Source organism: Protopterus annectens, chromosome 5.part0 (genome assembly GCF_019279795.1).
Source record: "Protopterus annectens isolate FY-2018-M chromosome 5.part0, PAN1.0, whole genome shotgun sequence".
NCBI lineage: Eukaryota > Metazoa > Chordata > Ceratodontiformes > Protopteridae > Protopterus > Protopterus annectens.
In genome coordinates, this window is record NC_056735.1 from 1,617,394,412 (window position 1) to 1,617,414,703 (window position 20,292).

Consider the following 20,292-nt stretch of genomic DNA (forward strand, 5'->3'; position numbering starts at 1 on the left):
TGAAGACAGTCGGGGGATGCTTATCCCCTGCACCAGAGATCCTGGCTAGATATAGCAAAAGATAATTGAGTGCAGAGGATTATTTCCAGAGACCATGTTATACTCTTTTTTCCTGTTATCCCCCAATCCCAAGAAAAATCCCGGATGTTCCATCCAGTCAGAGGGAACAAGCAGCAATTCAAATGCAAAAGCTGCTAGAAAAAAAAAGTCTTCCAAGAGGTCCCGTCAGACCAGATAGAATCCGGAACTGACTCAAGGTGCTTTTTGTGCCAAATAAAACAGGGGACTGGAGACCAATCCTGGATCTCTCCAAACTAAACAGCTCAGTTCGAAGAACCACATTTCAGATGGTTATGGTTCAGTCCATTCTCCCCTTTCTGGGCAAGGACAACTAAATGTGCTCTATAGACCTTCAGGACACTTACTATCACATAAAGATGAACAGATGGCCAAGATGGTACTTAGGCTTCCAACTGGAAGCCAGTCATTATCAATTCAATACTGCCCTTTGGACTCACCACAGCCCGCAGGGTGTTTACCAAGTGCATGGCAGTAGTAGCAACTCACCTGATACTGCAAGGATTTAAAGTATTTCCATATCTAAATGACTGGTTCATTACTGCTTCGATCAGGCATCAACTCATATGTGCAAGAGACCAGTTTCTCCAGACTTGCTCTAATCCAGGGATAACCAGGATAAATCTCATCTGCGACTGACTCAGACTTTAGAGTTTATAGGAGCAATTCTCAGTACAAAGTCAACCATTGCTTCCCTACCATTACTGAGAGTTCAGACCATAAGACTTCAAGGCAAAAAGATAATCTGCAGCACCTCAATTTCAGCCCAAATGGTTCTCCAGGCTCTGGGATCAATGGCAGCAGCAATAAAGTTAGTTCCACTTGCCAGGTTTTATATGAGAATTCTTCAGTGGATGTTAGCTGCTCAATGATCAATTCTTTAAAAACCTATGTCATACAAGATAAGAATCAATCACATCTGCAAGAGAGATCTAAAATGGATTCATTCAGATCAGGTTCTACAAGGTCATCCATTCATTCCCCCTCAGCCAAAGGCCATAGTGACTATGGTTGCTTCCCAGTTAGGGAGGGGAGGCATTTTCTGGAAGACAGTCCCAGAAACCTCATACCCCGAGGAATGCCATTTGCATATAAATGTCCTAGAGATGAGAGTAGTGCTGTTGGCATTGCAGGCTCATAGGCTCATAGGTAGGTACTAGGCTATTGGCACTAGGGCCTATATAAGCCTAGCCAAAAATGTACCCTGGCTTTCACCATCCAAGAAAATTATTTTCATGTGCCCCTGTCGAGCAGAGCCATAGAAGTGATCCCCGGGGTGAATTTCCTATCTCCCATCCAATCATCAAGATTTTTCTTGAAGAGTGCTAATAAGGAGCTCTGTTTGACATAGATAGGTAGTCTGTTCCAGAGTATGGGAAGTCTCTGGGACAGGAATCTATCCCTCCAGCATGTTCTGTTTATTGTGGTGACAAGGTTTAGGTCCCTAGAGCGTGTAGCTCGGATGGATTGGGATTTCTTTAAGTGGAGCATGTCCAACAGCTCTGGGTTTGACATAGCTTTGTATGTTAGGCAGAGATCGCCTCTGAGTAGGCGATATGCGATGGAGTAAAGCTGGAGTTGTTTGAGCCGGTCTGCGAAGGGCATCTGTTTGAGGCCAGTAATCCTCTTTGTGAGGTATTTCTGTGGCCTTTCCAGTTGTTGTAGATGTCTTGTGAGGTACATACCAAAAGGGGCGTTGTACTGTATAATGGGTCTAATGAGTGATGAGTTGAGGGGAACAATGACCTCTTTTTTTCTGGATGAGAAATCTTTTGTGATGAGGTGAGCCACGTAGAAGGATTTCCTGACCACTGTGGCGATGTGATTGTCAAAGGAGAGACTACTGTCCACCTGTGTCCCAAGGTCTCTTATCACATTTTTGGCGTTAAGTAGACTACCAGCTATGTGGTAGTACCACTTGCCAGGTTTTATATGAGAATTCTTCAATGGATGTTATGCCTAAAGGAGACAGTGGGGTCAATGACTTCCCCAGAATGTGCGTTGCTAAAAGGAAGTGATCACCCACTTCCTGTGGGGATAGTTGCAATACAGTCGGACAACATGTCCTTCATCTGGTATATCAACAAACAGGGAGGAACCAAGTCCTACACATTGTGCCGAGAAACTCTCTGAGTGTGGCAGTGGGTGATCTCTTCCAACCACTTCCTTTTAGCAACGCACATTCTGGGGAAGTCCAGTGTGATAGCAGAGAAATTGAACAGGTGCATTATTCTACCTCACAAATGATTCCTCATCAAAAAGATTGTGAACACAGTCCTCCGACAATGGGGCCAGCCTTGCTGCTATCTATTCGTGTCTCGCCCTGAACAACAAATGCAGCAGCTACTTTGCCCTAATCCTCCACAGGGGGAATTATCAAGGGGACGCTGTACTTCACGATTGACCCCACTGTCTCCTTTAGGCATATCTTCCCACTCCATTAATTCCTAAATTTCTTCTGAAAGCTGCAAGGTTGAAGAGCGAGATCATCCTCATTGTCCCTTATTGGCCTTGACAAATTTGGTTTCAATTCCTTTGGCCTCACCTGATCTCACGACCTTGGTTTCTGGATCCAACTCCTAACCTCCTGACTCATCCAGTAGGCATGATACATCCTGACATAGTGAGTCTCAGGCTGGTTTCTCCAGTTTCATTAATAGGCAAACAACCTATGCTGTCTTCTTCGGTCTGTCATATCCTTTTGTCCTCCCATAAACATTCCATCAGAAAACTATACTCTAGCAAATGGAAGAGATTTTGTTTCTGGGGCTCAGAAACATAATATTGAAACGTTCTCAGCTCCCATTCATAATATGTTGGAATTTCGAGCACATCTTTTTGAGGAGGGAGCTAGTTCTTCTACCATTAAAGTACAATTAACAGCGATTTCCAATTTTCTTGCTGGAATAGATGGTTCTTCTGTAGCATTCCATAAGTTGAGCAAAGCTTTTTTGAAAGACACTCTACTCTCAAGGCCACCGTTTAAAGATCATACTCCCCCTTGGGACCTAAACCTTGTGCTGCAGTCTCTTACACAATCCCCTTTTGAACCTTCAGCTACATGCAAACTCAAATATCTTTCATGGAAAATGATTTTCTTAGTAGCCATTGCCTCAGCCAGAAGAATCCAAGCATTGTGCTCAAAACCTCCATACTTGACTTTTCATAAAGACAGAGTTACCTATGTACCAACCTGTCATTTCTTCCAAAGGTGGTGCCAGAATCCAGTATAAATCAATTGATTAATTTACCAGTATTCTTTCCAAAATTTTCTAACAAAGAAGAATACATATTACATTTACTGGATGTTCATAGACCGTTATGTTTTTACTTACATAGGACAAAAAACATCAGAAATTCTGATCAATTGTTTGTTTCATATGCGGAACCAATGCTGGGTAAACCAGTTACCAAAGTTACTCTGTCTAGATGGATAACAAATTGCATTTTCTGTGTGCAAAACAATTTGGGCATTGCTATGACAAAGCCTGTTCGAACACACTCAACCAGATCCATGGCAACTCCCACAATGTTTCAGTCCAGAGTGTCCCTGGATGATGTTTGTGCACCAGCTGCTTGGGCTACTCCCCATACCTTTATTACTTATAAGAAATTAGATCTGGTCTTAGAGGAAGGATATCCTTTGGTTCTGTGGTGCTCTGGAATATCCTTCCTTGAGTTCACCCTGGAAATTCGGTAGCTGGAGACTCTGTCCCATCAGTTGAGGATAGAATAAAAATTGACAATATCAGGTAAAGAAGTTATGTACTTACCATAATGTTCCATCTGTGTTGTCCATTTTCATTCTTCCTCAGCTCCCCTCCCACCATCCCCCATCCTTAAGGCTTCTGAAAGAATGAGTGGTTAGTGGACATATACGTCCTTTATTTTATATATATATATATATATATATATATATATATATATATATATATATATATATATACACACACACACAGATATATAAGCTCCAGATATAGCGTCGCTATAATAATTCCCATCTTTTACTTTCTACTAAGTCAGCAAACTAGATCTGAGGTAAATGAGGTTGTGCATTATGGGTAAGGGAGACGCTCAAGAGGTTTTGGTTGTCACGAGCTTTAGCAACAGCCAAGTCAGATCTGATCCCTCGGAACCGAACCCATCGGTTGAGCAAGAATGAAAATGGGATGGAACTTTATGGTAAGTTCATAACTTCTTTTTAAAGATCTGGCTGCCACAAAGAAATACACACCAATCAATTTCTGGCAAATTCAAAACTAACTTAGTCACCCTGATAACTATCATTTCCTTAAAAAAAGGCTTATAATCGTGATTTAAAACAGATATTAGTCTATATGATGAGGGTAGCCTCTGATCTTTCACTTCATTGTGGGTCAGTGTTACAAGAATTTCTTTCCTTAACTCTATAATATCTCCTTAATCTGCAGTACCAAATAAATTACCAATTTAGCTCTCACTTCTTCAGACTCTAAACTACAAAACTCAGCAGGCAAACCATCACTACCTCAAAACACATTGGCAGTTTTGATACATACTCATGTAATACATACATCGGTCCATAGACAGTTTGATATCCAGCAAAGAGTTAAATCCCTGCTTCATCTTCTTACACATTACAAAATACCTGCCCGTTCTTTCAATGTGTCTCATCCTAGGGCCAGCCATACCTCTGTAGTACTGGTAACTACATTCCAGTACCTCTTATCACCTTTACTTTCTTCTTAAAAACAATCATTTTGCTGATGATCGTTTGAAATTCTCTTGGCACAATCCCTAGTGAGATGTATACACTAATTAATATCATTAGGATTGTACCCATCTGTCCTTTACACTTCTACTATTACATCTTTCAGCTTAAGAGGGAATCTTCACAAAAGTAGCATCACACCTCTTTTCCATGCACTTGCCAATGAAGACACCACTCCCCATGCCCAATGTCTTGTTATTTAATACATCATGTTCAGTTTGTAACAAGTGCCATTTCCTGTAGTGCGGCTTCCCATTTGTCTAACTTCCTCAAATATATAAATGTTTTACTTAAGGTCATCCCCTTTCCATCAAGTATTTCTCCCTTCACTCTCTCTCATCCTTTCATCATGTTTAAGGTATGCTTTCTAGTCCAAATATTAAATAACTTGTAAAAACAAACTATGTACAAGTTAAAACAGTTGCTTGAAAAACATAGTAGTTCATATATACTCAGCTTTACAGAATAATTTGCACTGTTATTCTAAGACAATTCCAGTCGCTAGATGTCACACACTTCTGATCATTCCCTTCAATAACATCTTTCAGGTGTAAAATTTCAATTTGTTAAACCCATAACTTGATTCTTCATTGTTTTTGTGACCGCTTGATACATTCCCTCCACAATTAAATCCAACCTATATCCAACATCAGTTCAGCCTCTATCTGGCCTACCACATATACGATAAGAAAATTCTCTCTTCCATTTACCTGTCTGTCCCACTGAAGCTAACTTTATTGCCGTCTTCATTTCACAAGTAAGCAGGTACTGACCTTCACTTCTCAAATAGGAGAAACCCACTTTCAATCAAGAAAGAAAGCATTGTTTGTCCTTAAATATCAGCATTTTCATTAATTTCCACATCTTAACAAAGAGAAACAAAAATCAGTTTAAAACAGTTCATTTTCACTTTATTTACATGACATCCCTACATAAACTGTTCACTGCTCTCTAATTCTGCTGTATACAAACTGTAAACATCCTATATTCTACAAAATGTTTTCACTTTGTTTCATGCTGTAGACCAGATTCTTTCCTCTTCATTGACATCCGATTTCTCTTTTCTTGCTCAGGTTCCCTCTCCATTGCGCTCATATTCTCTAAATTCTTGAACTGCCCCTTCCAGTTCTGTAAGTCTTCTGAACCAGTCAGGTAGAACACTCTAGCACAGCTGAAAGGAGCAAACAAGTTTTCACATCCTACACTCCTACATGACTAGCGGGAACTGCTTCCTTTGTTTAATCATGTGAAATGAAGTCTCCAACTTTCCACATTTTCCTTGATTTTTTATTTATTTTTTTATTTAATTAGAATGCTGATAATATTTTTATTTGAAGTGAGATTTCTGAAGAATTCAATGTTTCTAACTGCAGTATTACTGCTTTTTTTGTGAGTGTTAATTTACACAATTTTCAAAAAGCTCAGACTTTGAGGGACAGAACAACAGTTTGAAAATTCTGCATGTTGGTGAGAGTTTAGAGCTTTGAGAGCTACGAGTCATATCGGAGGCAGCTTCAAGTGACTATGGCACATGTTAACTGCATACCTGCATATTCTACTGGAAGACAATCACAAAAGGTTCTGCATTCCACCATCATCCCTTATGTTTAACAATTCTCATTTGTGGGGGGGGGGGGGCTAGCCTGAACTTCCAGAACATTTTCCAACTGTATAGCTCCATTGCTTCACTTCAGGGTCACAAACCATTTAACTTATAGCTAGATAACTGTCACTCTCCGTACTTGCAGAGTAGTGGCTTGTAGTGCAGGCTGTGCATCACAGTCATCTTACCAAAACCCATCTTGGCTCCGTCTTAAGATTGCTGGAACATTGTTGACACAATGTGTTACCAAGTTTTCCTAAGAACTATTTGGTGAGGCAACCATTCATACTTCAGTTGTTTAAGAAACCACAGTTGTACAGTGTTTCAGGATTTTGGGACAATGTTTGAGCTAAATAACACACAAGACATCAACATTTCCTAGGTTCATAGTGACTGAGGTTGAGGGGTTCAGTGGTAAAATGTATGATCTATTGGCCTTCAAGAAGCTTAGTCATTGCAACCACATATAGATATTTTCTGATTACCCACCGATATGCTGCCGTAGATCTGTAACCCTGTAAATACACAGCTTCATATTAATTGCTATTGAAAGACCTGTGGAACTGAGCTGTAGATCAGTCAAATCATTTGATTCCATTTTGCCTGCCAAAAAAAAAAAAGGAATCTACACTAGCTGATCATCCTTAAGAGTTTACAAGAAGGTATGCTAGTAGACCTTTCGCTACCACACCAAGTCACTGCAACAAAAACTTTGGATGTAGAGTGAGACACTGTTTCATAGTCTTCATATGTAAAATACATGGACATGAGCAGAGCAGAAAAGTATCAGTTTAAAAAAAAGCTGCTGTACTTACACTGAAAGCATGCAGTACTTGTCCTTGTTCAGATAAAAGTCAGAAAATAATGTGTTGATGCAGTGGGGGCTGACAGCCTTTCCACCTTGCTTTGCAATGGTAATCCTGCAGACGTAGATCACTCAGAACTATGTGACACTTCTGTCTGTGGTTAATAAAGTTAGCAGACTCATTCAGTAAGGATCTGTCCCTTACTTACAAGTGCAGGATGTTTTTGTCTTCACTTAACACAAAGTTGTGGAGCCAGCAAAGTGTATCAGCTTGCCTAGCAAACAAATGTGTAATTTCTGTAGTTTTGTTCCAGAACAGCAGTCCCAAGGCATTTTCATTTTCCTACCACTGACAGACAGACTGATGTATACACATTTACCTTTTCTATTACCTATTCTATTATTCTTGTCTTTTAAGTGGTCTTCTGGAACATGTCATTTGTTACTGTTTTATAAGGTTGGAAACACAAATTAAGCCAGGAGGAAGGAGATGGAAAAAGTTTGTGTATTACATTTTAAGGGCAATAAATACAAACAGCTTTAGGAATGACCTGGTTTAAAATAATGCAAAAATGTGAGCATTAGAAAAGTGCAATTCATTGGACTTGCAAACAGATTTTTTGCCAGAGATGTTTACATAAAGAGGCTTAGTCTAGATTTTGCAGAATTGACAGCTAAATTGGGCATGATTTTTAAAGCCTAAAATCAGTGTCTTAAGGCACTGCTTCATCTTTGAGCAATCTGTGATGCAATAAATGTTGAAATTATTCTCTAACTGTAACCATACAGAAAAACTCAATTTTTTTTACTAAACTGGAAGACAGTGAATGCAACAATATTTTGAAAATTATGCCGATCTAAACTGAAATATAGTCTTGCATATGTCATGTTTGTATTATATTGGATGGCTAAAAAATGATATGATATAAAAGGATCCTCCTTGATGGATCCTTTGAGTTCATCATTTTCACCAATCACAGTCTGGCATTTTTCTTGGCAGATCTTTGGCAGATCTATGCAGCAGATGTCTACATTGGCACTGATACATGTTGTAACAACACAAACCTAGCTCCATCCTGACACGTCAGTGAAACATTCTTAATATTAATTGCATAGATACAAGTTTATTAAGTGTTCTTGTGGTCCTCACGTTATTACTGGGGACCCACACTGGCACTGTCTTTATTGTTTTTAGGAGGGACACAATGTCAAGCAGTGCTATAAGTGTTGCTCTGTTCAGTGTTGCTACTTGGAAATTTCCATGGATGAAACTCCTGATTTACCTTGCTACCAGAAGGATTGTAACAATTGAAAGTTTCTTTCTTGAGGATCAGGTTTGGGGGATCATGCGCACGTCCTCAGAATACAGCTAGAGCACCATCACAAGGATGAAAGCTTGGAGAGTAAGTTGAAAGACGTCAGTTGCAAAAGTGGCTTTTTCGTTTCTGCAGATGTTGAGCTCATCCTTGAAAAGTGAAAACATCCCCACCCCAGCAGGTAATGAGGGGTCCAGAACAGGTGCACCCTAGCTGCCTTTCTTTGGATGCATTTCAGGGTTCTAGTAGTATTCCAGTTGATTGGTCATGGCCTGCGTCCAACTGATCTCTTTCTGCAGGGTATTTTAACTCAGGCAACTCTGTAATGGTTTGAAGGTACTCAGGAGTGAGGACTGCCTTTTCTAGGTCTCCCCTAGTATCCAGGTGGAAGAAAGGTTGCTGGGGTCATCCTGTACCAAGGTTTATGGTTCGGAATCTAGACATCTGGGTAAATATTTTGTAGAAGCTTGAGTAATGGGAACAGACTGCAAAGTCAAATCCTTAGTGAATATGTCATGATGCTATTGCAGAAATTAGTGCAGGCCTGTCTCCTCTATGCATAATTACCAGGTGCATACTTGCATGTAGGTTCCCTGCCACCCATAATCCATCTGCTATGCACTAAACCCTTGACTGAAATTGTGCATAAGCTCATATGTGAAGCTGGTGGATTATCATGACTTTGCACAAGTGTGGCAAGAAAGTATAATCTCCTGCCACAGTGTGGTTCAAGGCATTCAACTATTTGTCTTGTCTGTCTGAATTCCACTTTGTAGTAAAGCAGGCCCTGGAAAAGCTTGCTGGACTTCCTGAATCTGAACTTAAGGAGGACCTGAGTAAAATTTTACCTACAGATCCTAAAATGAACTTCAACATGGCCTTCACATCCAGGATAGGATGGTAACTGCTTGTCAGAAGTGCAAGACCTGATATTTTGAGCCCTGTACTTTAAAATTTAACTTCAGTTTCAACAAAAGTCTGTGAATTCTGAAACATGCGGTTTCACGTTTGAAGCGTTTTGTTCCCTTGCACCTTCCACACCTCTGTTACATATTTGTACTAACTCTGAGGTTGCTGCACTTCCGAGTGAAAAATAAAATCTGGAATACATCAGTTTTGAATTTGACATGTATATCCCTACATTTGCAGTTGCAGTTTCACAATTCAAAGGATCAGTTATGGCTCTAATAATTTCAACATGAACCCTGGATGGAATAAGACTGTTGTACTTTAAGAAGGAGTATTTCAGAAACAACATTCTGGATACCTAGTGCTTGGGGGGTGCTATTTGGGATGAACTCTCACGACTTCGTGGATAGCCTCTTGAAGAATAAGCAGGCTGTCACCACTGTAGAGGACCTTTAGACACTCGTGTACCTTCATCGTTTTCCTCTGTTAGTCAACAAGCCTGAAAAGAGGAAGAATCCTCATCTTTATGTGATGATCAAATATCACATAACTTTGCTTTTTCCATCGGTGGCTAAGGTAACCAAGAGGACAGTTTCCAAAATGCAACCTTAGATGGTATGACTTAGTTCTGGGAATTCACGTGTGTGTGTGTGTGTGTGTGTGTGTGTGTGTGTGTGTGTGTGTGTGTGTGTGTGTTTATACATATGTGTAGAGGTCTCCAGTTTTGTTGCAACTTGGGTAATACACAGTTTGGCCATATCTTACAGCTTGTAGGTCTACCCCAGTTGGAAATATTTTCACTATGGAAACTGTCTCAGTAGAGTTCTTGAATCAGGCCAAGACTAAGTCAAAAGGGGCTTTAAATGTCCATCATTCAAAACAGGATTGGGTTTCCTAGTCTTTCTTTTCCTACTATCGCATTCTGATGTCAGACAGCACATCTATACCTCTGGTCTTGGATATTCACTTCTATAGTTTCATGCCCCTGGTGCCTCTGGATGAGTAGATGACATCACAGACTTTTTGACCCATCACTCACTGGGTCCCAGCAGGAGCATTTTGTAATTTTATGTCCATGAAAATCACTTCCAGTACAAAGTTCTGTCAACTGGACTTTGTTCAACACACAAAATATTTAACAAAATGTTTGCCTTAATGACTGAAACTTTCCAGAAGAAAGAACTCCGTGTATTCCTGTTACTAGATGACTGGCTTATGGTACCCACCTTAAGGTGTCAAATCTAGTTGTGTCTCTGTAGTGGGCAACCCTTTGGTTGCAGCTACTGGCAGTGAATTTTAAGTTGTCACATTTTCTCTACAACAATATCTCAAGGGATAGATTGCCTTAATAACTACAAAACTAGATGCTCTTAAATGTATGTCATTCTTGTTTTCAAGAAGGCTAAGGAAGTCATCACCTTCATGCCCTGGGTGAGGAATTAGTGTAGTCTGGCTTTGACCCTATTGTGTCTTCTGGGATTGATGGCCACTGTAATCTTCAAGATACCATTTGCATACAAGAGGATACAGATGTTGCACAAATCTGTGAGGTGTCTGTGGCTACAGTGCCATCACTTGATCATTTTTGTTCTCCTGATGACAACCCCCACCATCATGTTGATGGGCCTCCTTTTCCTGCAGACAATATTTGTCACTGGCTTTTAAGATGGATATTTTGCTGTTAGGATAATTTCATTTCAGCTCTCACATGGTTCTGAGATTATGATCTGCTGTGGAGAGGGGCTCCACATCAGCCATTTAGACCTTCAAACAGTCTTCTTAGCCCCTAAAGACTTCAGAGGCAAAGTTGCTTCCAGGGCTGCTACTTTTTTAATTAGTCAAGCAGGCCATTATTTGGTATGTAAACAAGAAGGGGTTTGGGGGATACATAGTTGTAAACCCTCTGAAGTGATGCTTCGCTTTTCTGGTAGTGGGATATAGAGTCATCAAACTCCTAGTGATTCATATCTCAGAGAAAGTGAGCAAGCTGGTGGACTTTATAAACCAATCCTCCAGTCCTGTTTTTTATTTTTTAAACAAGAAACATCTTTATTAAATTATCACTTATGATATAGGCAATCATATATTTATATAAATGAAAACAAACCACATTGACATATTTTCAGTTGCAAACATTATACATAGCTCATTCAGTTCATCATTTCCCTTAAACCTCATTCCACCTCCAAAACATTATTCTGCATGTATTATTCCCACAATTCCCATTTTTTTCCTTTGGAATTTGCCCCGCCCTTTTCTGAAGATCCCACTTTCAGTTGTTTTCTCTCCATTACTTTATTCACTACTTCTAGTACAGTTGGTTGAGACTTTGATTTCCAATTTCTAGTAATTGCTTTTTTTTTTTTTTGACAGCCACCAAAATTAAACTCAGCAAGGTCCAACTATGTCTAGGCAATTCCAATTCTTTATCACAGCTCAAAAAGTAATTTCCCTAGTTACACAAATTTGTTCACCCAGTATTTCTGATAGAGTGCTCTACTCCTCTGGTCCTGTTGTGGATTAACAGATTCAGTTCTTGCGTCTCTTTCAGGCCATCCAGAAATGGGTCACTTAGGTTCATTGGGGTGTACTAGGCTAACAACCACTGGGGCCTTTTTAAGCCTAGCCTTTCATCCCAAATCATTCAGCTCAACCTTACACTCAGGAAAATGCATTCCTAACCCTTTTCTGTAGTGATTATTTAAGGGAAGGGGTAGTAGTGGTAGTAGACGTATTCTCCAATCAATGACATTAGCAGTTTCTGTATACCTTTCATGCTGATCCAGTTAATTTCAGAGTTCATGAAATAATAATCAAAGCTAATTCTTGCCACCCTGCGATGAACAAGAAGAGAGTGCTTTCAGGCACTCAGGTCCCTAGTAGCACAGGAAACTCTTTTAGTTCAAGTCATGAAGGTTCCCTATGATTAAGAAGGCTGCTGTCGAGATTTAGCTCAAAGTAAAGATGTGTTGATTCCTATCAGATCTTCCAGTAAAGTTGCTGTGGTTGCCAGGACGCCCTTCTCTCAGCAGACATTTGCTTTAAATGATAATATTTCTCCCTTTACATAGAGTGGTAACTTCACCCAATCATTTGGTCGGTGTGCAGGTTATCCTTGCTATGTTTTTTGGACCTCATTTTTTTTTTACATTCATGGTGCAAGTGTCACCTGTTTCTGCCTTTGTGTCATTTTGGATGGCAGGATTACAGCCCATCACAAGCTGATGAGTCATCTCCTCAAGGGGTGCTGCACTTGTTCTCCTCTCCATGGAACTTGAAGTCCATAATTGACATTTTAGACTGCCTACTGTACAGGCCCAGTGATTTAGTGAAACTGAAGTTCATCTCTTAGAAAACACTTTTTTTTCCTGGTGGGAGTTACTTCATCTTACAGCTGTAGGCTGTGATCTGCATGGACCATATTTGTTTTTCATAAGTAGTCAAGAGTCCCTCAAGATTAACCCATATTTCTTTTTGAAAGTGGTTTCCAAACTGTTTTTGAACCAGTCCATATCTTTTCTGTATTTAGTCAAAATCAGGGCAGGGAGAGAATCCTTTGCATTCTGAATGTGTGCACCTGAAGTGAGTACATAAATGTAGGAAGACTGAACAGCTGCTCATCTCCTTCCATTCAGGAAGGAGGAGGCCTTGCAGTTGCCAAACAGATGGTTTGCATTTATATTCACGGTTGCTTTTTTTTACCATCAGGTGGTCACCATTTATTGAAAAATGCTGTAGTCTAAGACTATCTCACAAGGGATATGGTTGCTGATACTTCATATGTCTCCATTGCATATGTCCGAGCCATGACCATGTAGTCTTCTCTCCATATTTTCATGATGTAGTATTACCTTACCTTAACTACTAGTCTTAGGAGTCAGGTTTCCTGTGTTACATTTGTAATTAAAAACTCAAACTTTTGAATCATGAGTCTGGGGCTGTAATCTAGCTCCCTGCACCACGGTATGCTACTGTTTGGGATCCTACCAATTTTGTTGGACCCACCAAGGATAATCCCAAGATATAACAGATGCAGTCTTACTATACCAGTTAATCTATGATGGGTTCCTACTTGATGGGTCACAAATGCCCTTCTTCTAAGTGTGGGCATCCCCTTTAACTAGCTTCAGCTGTTAGCATTCTATATAAAGGTGAGTGGGTAGGGTCTGTATCATGAGCGAATCGCACAAATTGCGAATGCTCATAATAGCGAACATACCAGACCTCGAACTTCCTATTGTGGGGGGCTGAGCCCCCCACACCCCCAGGTAAACATATATTCCAACTCCGAGATTGAACTGCAGTGAGGAAAGGGCAAATATGCCATTCTTCACTGTACCGTGATCTCAGAAAAAGCACTTTGAGGTCCGGTACGCTCGATGTAAGCGTTCGCAATTTCTGCTATTTGCTCATATGATATAGACCCGAGTGGGTATATTATCTGTATTTTATTCGTAAACAGTTTAGATGTTAAGGTTATCATCATTTTTCTTAATTCGGAAGAAGTGTGCTTACTAGTGGGTGGAGTTGAACTGAGGGACTTAGGGCTGAGCATGCTTTATTTGTCTACGCATGGTGTTAATTGGCTAGTCTACTCCAAGTGTACCTCAAGGATAGAGTATGGATACAACTGTAGGACTAGTAAAGTAACTTAGTGTCTTAGATTGACTGATATGGTAATAATGTGTCTGTTTGTTACTGTTAAATGTGAAATGAATAATCAGTAACCTCATCAAAAGTTTTTTGCTCACTTCTTGCACTGTCTTCTGCAGGGGAAATGTGATTGCTAAGGCTGATGCTGAGGAAACCATAGTGTATGCTGATATAGGTAAGCAGGCATATTTTATAGCATTTCCAAGTACTACATATTGTGCCTTACTGAGGTAATGCTTGCTGTGTGACTTTGGAAAAGACATTTTTTGTAACCATGGAGATTGTTTATAGGTTATGCAAGCACTGTGCTCTCTTTTTGTGCAGTGGTCACTTTATCAAAGGGTATGTAGAACTGCCAGGTAGATGTCCTTCCATTTCACTGTTGCAGTTAGAATAGAGAGTATTCCTTACGACAGGGATCCCTTGCCAAAGGTGGCCCGACATCTGGCCAGTATACCAAAGCCATTAGGTTGCTAAGTGTACACCATATGTCACACATATGCTCCCCGTGTACATCATAGGGTATAAAGCTGACGTCCAGATGTACCATCCCCAGAACTTCTTTACCACCAGTCTGAATGCCATCTTTGATTGTCAGTCAGAACTCTCACTTTGTTTGCTGGTTTAGGCCGTCTTTCAGGTAAGTGCCCCATTGGGGTTTTGCTTTTATCTTTTTCACTTTGTTTTGTTGCTTATGAGGTTCATGTCATCCAGAGAGGGTAAATGCCAATACGGGACACAGATTCCCTATAAATCCCATCACAAGCAGTGTTTATTTTGTCTAGCTGCTTCCCATGACCATATGTCGTGTTCTGCTTGCTAGTTTTTTTTCCCCAAAGACTGTGCATAGTCAGCTTTCCTCTTTGGCCATATATTTAGAAAACCAGCATTTTAAGCTCATGGCAAAAGATGCAGTGGAAGGAACTTCATGCTCTGAGGGTCAGCCGTCCATGCCGAAGAAGACCAGGAAAATTAGGTCTGATTCTGTGGCTGTTCCGCTTTCACTGAACATCTCACTTGAGGCTAGTGAAAGCCTAGAAGACTGCCTGGCTTCTTTATTGGATTCTTCTGCCGCAACCACTTCAGAGGCCAGCATGGATCCAGCTCCACACATGTCCCTGGATGCTTTGCAGAAGTCCACTTCAGATGTTCAGGGGGAACCATGGCTGATTATTTCCGAAGGGCCTAGGGTTGTTCCTCAGATTTTTGTTAGTGAGGAGGTGCCAACTACCATTATAGAGTGTTGTATGGGGTATGAACCTTCTAGGTTTTACAAAGCTGATGTTCCCTTAAGGAAGAAACAAAAAAAAAAAAGTTCCTCCTGCTCCTAAGGACCCTCAGAGTGAATGGCAGAATTTCACTCAAGGTTTGTTTGATGCCCTTATGGCTTGGAAGCCTCCTCAAAGAGTTTCTGTTCCTGCTTCCTATTGGTCTTCTCCTCTTAAGTGGCCTAGGAAGGAGGAGGAAGAATCCCTTGCCTATTCTTCACAAATTCCTTCTCCCTTAGACTATGGTTCTGAGGAAGAGGAGTCCACTAGTCCTGACTCTCCTTTTGAGGAGATTTCCTTTGGGGACACAATTTCCGGAATAATGGAATTTTTCAAATGGGATTATGCCCATGTGTCTGAGGTTCAGAAAAAGTATTACAAGCTTCTGCAAATGGACTCTACCAGACCTGCTGTTCCTCCTGTCCTGGTTACCTTGTTGGATGCCTTTTCTACAGCATCTTAGGCTGCTGATTCTTAGCCACATTCTTCTTTCTCTTCGTCTTTCCCTGTCCCTTCCGGTTTGCTTGCAGATTACTCAAGATTCCTGGCTTCTTTCTATCATTTGCCAAGGTTACTGCATGGACCAGAAAGCTCTCCTCCATTTCATGGGCATTCTTCAGCCCCCGCAGGAACAATTAGCCTTTTTTCCTGTGGTGCTTCAGGGTCTCTTGCCTGAGGAAACTGTTCTGGAAGTTCCAGTTTCTCAAAGGGGGAAGGGGGTTTATTCCAGAATGTTCTTGGTCCCAAGGAAAGAGGGTACCTGGAGACCCATTCTGGATCTCTCTCTCTTTCTACCACCTAAACACCTTTCTGAAGGTCCTTTCCTTTCTGATGTTGTCCCTTCAGACTTTGTTTCCCTGCTGCTTTCTCAGGCTTTTCTAGTTTTTCTAGACCTCAAGGATGCTTATCTTCATTATCCCTATTTATCCCCTTCTCAGGAAGTTTTACGTTTCTCTGTTGCTTCTTGGCATTTTCAGTTCTCTGCTTTGCCCTTTGGCCTCTCTATTACCCCAACGGTATTTTATTTATTTATTTGGCATTTGTTAACTGGGTTGTTTCAACTGAGCTCAAGCCATTTTCAGTGGATACCTGAGGAGAAACGCTCCAAATACTTATACAATTATATAAAATAAGCAAAGTAAAAAATAACAGAGACAAAAAATGAACAGTGGAAATATAGAACAGTTTACAAATTTGAGAAATCCAAAACAAATTATAAACATAATTATGTTACATACAGTAGACCAACAAATGAGAAGTAACTTTATATATGTTTATATTACATAAGGAATTGGGGGTAAAACTGTTTAACCTTTAACATCCTGAAAGTGTTTTCAGGTAGTAGTAGTAGAAGAAGAAATTATTTACCAAATGCTTTGCTCCTGTGACTGCTTTTTGGAGTCTAAAGGGGGTTACAGGTCTTTCCTTACTTAGACGACCTTCTTTTTCAGGCCTTCTCTCCAGAGATTCTTCTGCAGAATCTTCACTTTGTGATTTCTCTGCTGCAAAGCCTGGGGTTCACTGTACATTTCCAAAAGTTCTTCCTAATTCCTTCTCAGGATCATGTGTTTCTAGTATGCAGTATCCAGATTGTTCCAGTGCTGGCATCCCTGCCTCCTCCCAAAACCTTAACTCTTGTTGCTTTCTTTCAGCCCCTTCTTCCTCTGGCCTCAGTTACAGCCTAGGAATTTCTGATAGCTCTGGGTTACATGGCCTCCACCATTCCTATGCTCCCTCTGGCCAACTCCACATGAGAACGCTTCAGTGGTTTCTAAAGTCAGTTTGGCTTCAGCACTCTCATCCTGTTGATCTCGTAGTCCCTCTTATTTCATGCCTCAAGCTGGTATTTCACTGGTGGATTTAGCAGTTCTCACTCAATCCAGGGCTTCCTTTTCAACCTCCACTCCCCTCTCAGAGCTGTTCACAGACTCTTCAAACATGGGTTGGGGCTTCCTTTGGCTGTCAAAGGGCAGGACCTCTGGTCACTTCAACAAAAGAAAGACCATATCAGTATCAAAGAGATGAGAACTCTTCTGTTGGTTCTTCAAGCATCTCATCCTTTTTTTTACTCCAGGACCCCTCAAGGTATTTACAGACAATACCACAGTGATGTGGTATGTCAACAAGCAAGGGGGGACAAGATCTTATCTCCTTTGCAGGTTAGCACTTTGAGTGTGGGAGCTAGCTATTCAGTATCAAGTAGATGTATGTGCAGAGTTTGTCGACTGCACTTACATTTCCCCTTTCTAGATGGCATCGGCTAACAGCAGAAAAAACAGCAACCTAAGCTCTGACAAAAACAAGAAGATTCCCCAATGGGATACTTATCTTAAGTGTCTTCAGAGACTTGGAGCAGAATGTGCAAGCTGATGTTCGACTGTGGCAAAGATGGTCTGAGGTCTGTGCATGCAGACATCACATTTATGGCCCACGCTTTATGGCACTATGTGTGACACTGCATGCACCTTACAGCAACCAGGCTTAAGCTTTGGTAGATGAGCCGGATTTTCGGTTGCCGTCTGGCAGAAGATCCCACATGTGAGAATACTGCAACTTGGAAGAGAAGGACCTCTATGGTTATGGTAAGATTTTACACAAGTAATCTTTACACATGCACCCCATTATAAAATAAGGGAGAGTTGGAAGAACAGGTGTTTTGGACCCCACAGTCTTAGTAGCTGCTGTGAATAGTTATAACAGGAATCAAACTTGTAGGGTAGGAATAGTGATGTCCTTCTATTCATATGCTGCTGTATCCATAACATGAGGGAGTCTGCCTCTGGTTGACTTGTACATGCTGCCATTTTACAAAAGATAAATGCTACTGCGAAGGTACGTGTGACGACCCGCATCAGTCAGCATATGTTGGCCATAAGTGGACGTCGGGTATAAAGCGGATGTCAGCATGCACCTACCTAAGACCTTTTCTGCTGCCTGTGTGACTGCCAGTTCCGGCCATTGCTCGCTTGGAAAAGTGACTTTGTGCTTGTCCCCGTTCAGATAAGTACCCCATAGAAGTTTCTGCTACCTTCTTGCTACTGTGTTATGGGTTAATGTCAGGTATAAAGGGCAAGTGTCGGTGTGGAAGGCAGATTCCACATAAAGAATCACACGAGCTTTGTTTATTCTGTCTAGGCCAAGACCACAACCATACCACTTGTGATATTTGTCAAGCCTCAGTTCCTAAAATTCTTAGATGCCGTCTTGCCACTCTAAAACTTTACCTAGAGAATCAGAGGCTGAAACGCTTAGCTAAGGATATGGACCTGATGTCAGGAACCTTGTTGGAGCCACCCACGAAAAAGGCCAAGAAGCCTTGGCCTGATCCTACGACTGCGCCATCTATTCTGACTGTACCTCTCAAGGTCAGTGAAGGACTAGAGTCGGAGTCGGAAACCACAGACCTTCCACTTGCGGTTACCCAGGAGGAAGCCCCAATAAGGAGGCTGCTGGTACATCCCAGAGGGAATCTCAGGCATCTGACTTGGGCGCTGGGGGGAGCCAAGGCTTATAGTCTCTGAGGGCCCAAGTGGGGTTACCCAAATCATGGTCCGGGAAGACATTATTTCACATATCGTTGAGTGTCGCCCGATGTCTGGTCCTCTCTCTCTCTACATTGTATCTCAGACACTCCCAAAAAGAAGCAGCAGAAAACCAAATATTCCGCTCCTTCTCAGCTGACCATGCCATTGGACCAAACGCCTGACTGGCAGGCATTTACCCAAGGCCTACTTAATGCCTTCTTAACCTTACACCAGGCCTCTACACTTGCCCAGGCTCCTTCAGTTTCTACACCTAAGAGTAAACTATTGGCTGATATTTCCTTTGAGGAAGAGGATTCCTTCACTTCCTCTCCTCTGGAGTATGCTTCTGCAGAGGATGAGTCAAATGGAACTGATTCCCCTGGGGAAGACATTACATTTGGGGAAACAGTAGTACAAATGAAGGACTTTATTAAATGGGATTGCAGTCAGGTTACTGAAACCAAAAAGAGGTATCATGACCTCTTACAAATGGAGTCCCTTAATCCATCTGTGGTTCCTCCTGTGCACCCTGCATTCTTGGATGCTTTCCTGGCTGCTTCAAAATCCCCATATTCCCAGCCTCCTGCAGCAAAGCACCCAGATAGATTTTATAAAGTCCCTGAAGATGCCAAATTTCTCTTCAAGGCCTCCTTTGGCAGAACTATCTACTATTTCAACATCTAAGCTTCTTCCCTCCACTTCTTTACTCCCCTTGGATAAGAAAAGTAGAATTATGGAGAGATTAGGCAAAAAAGTCTATACCTCTGCCACCTTAGCTGTGAGAGCCATAAACTGTCAAACTCATGTGGCCAAATACTCCTTGGCCCTTTTCACTGATGCTGTTAAACAATTGGGTGACCTACCTGATTCCCCCAATAAAGCTAAGATTTCAGGCCTGTTACATTCCTGCAGTCAAGACACTCTATAAAGCGTAGTTATGATGCAGTGGAGGCTTCAGCAAGAGCTGCTGGCTCAGTCTCTGTCAGGAGATGCACCTGGTTTAGGCTACAGCCTTTGACAGATGACATTAAATCAAAACTAATGGATACACCCTTGGATAACAAGGCAATGTTTGTTTCAATGGCTGCTGAGCTCTTTAAGGCCCTTCAGGAGAAGGGCAAAGAACGTTAGGACTTCAGACACATATTTGTATCCCCGGTTCCACACTTTCTGAGGAACTATCCAGCAAGAGCCACCTTCATGAGAAGGCCTTCCAGACATATGTCCTCCAAAGGGAAAAAAGATTCTAGGAAGCAGACCACTTAGAGGTCTTCTCCCTCTACTCCAGCTCAGAAACAGCCTTTTTAGGCCAAACCTGGTAGTCTGACTACCAGGCCTTAAGCCCAGCTACCCCTTTCTCCCTGCATCCGTTCCTATCCTTCCTTG

General features: G+C 41.4%; 1 protein-coding gene across 1 annotated transcript in view; it reads left to right on the plus strand.

The window, feature by feature from the left end:
* NIT2 (nitrilase family member 2) overlaps positions 1-20,292 on the plus strand; it is a 570,156-nt gene that overhangs the window by 448,767 nt on the left and 101,097 nt on the right. Inside the window, exon 9 of the mRNA XM_044071381.1 lies at positions 14,234-14,289. Within this exon, the coding sequence (XP_043927316.1) occupies positions 14,234-14,289 (56 nt within the window). The remainder of the gene's footprint in view (positions 1-14,233; positions 14,290-20,292) is intronic.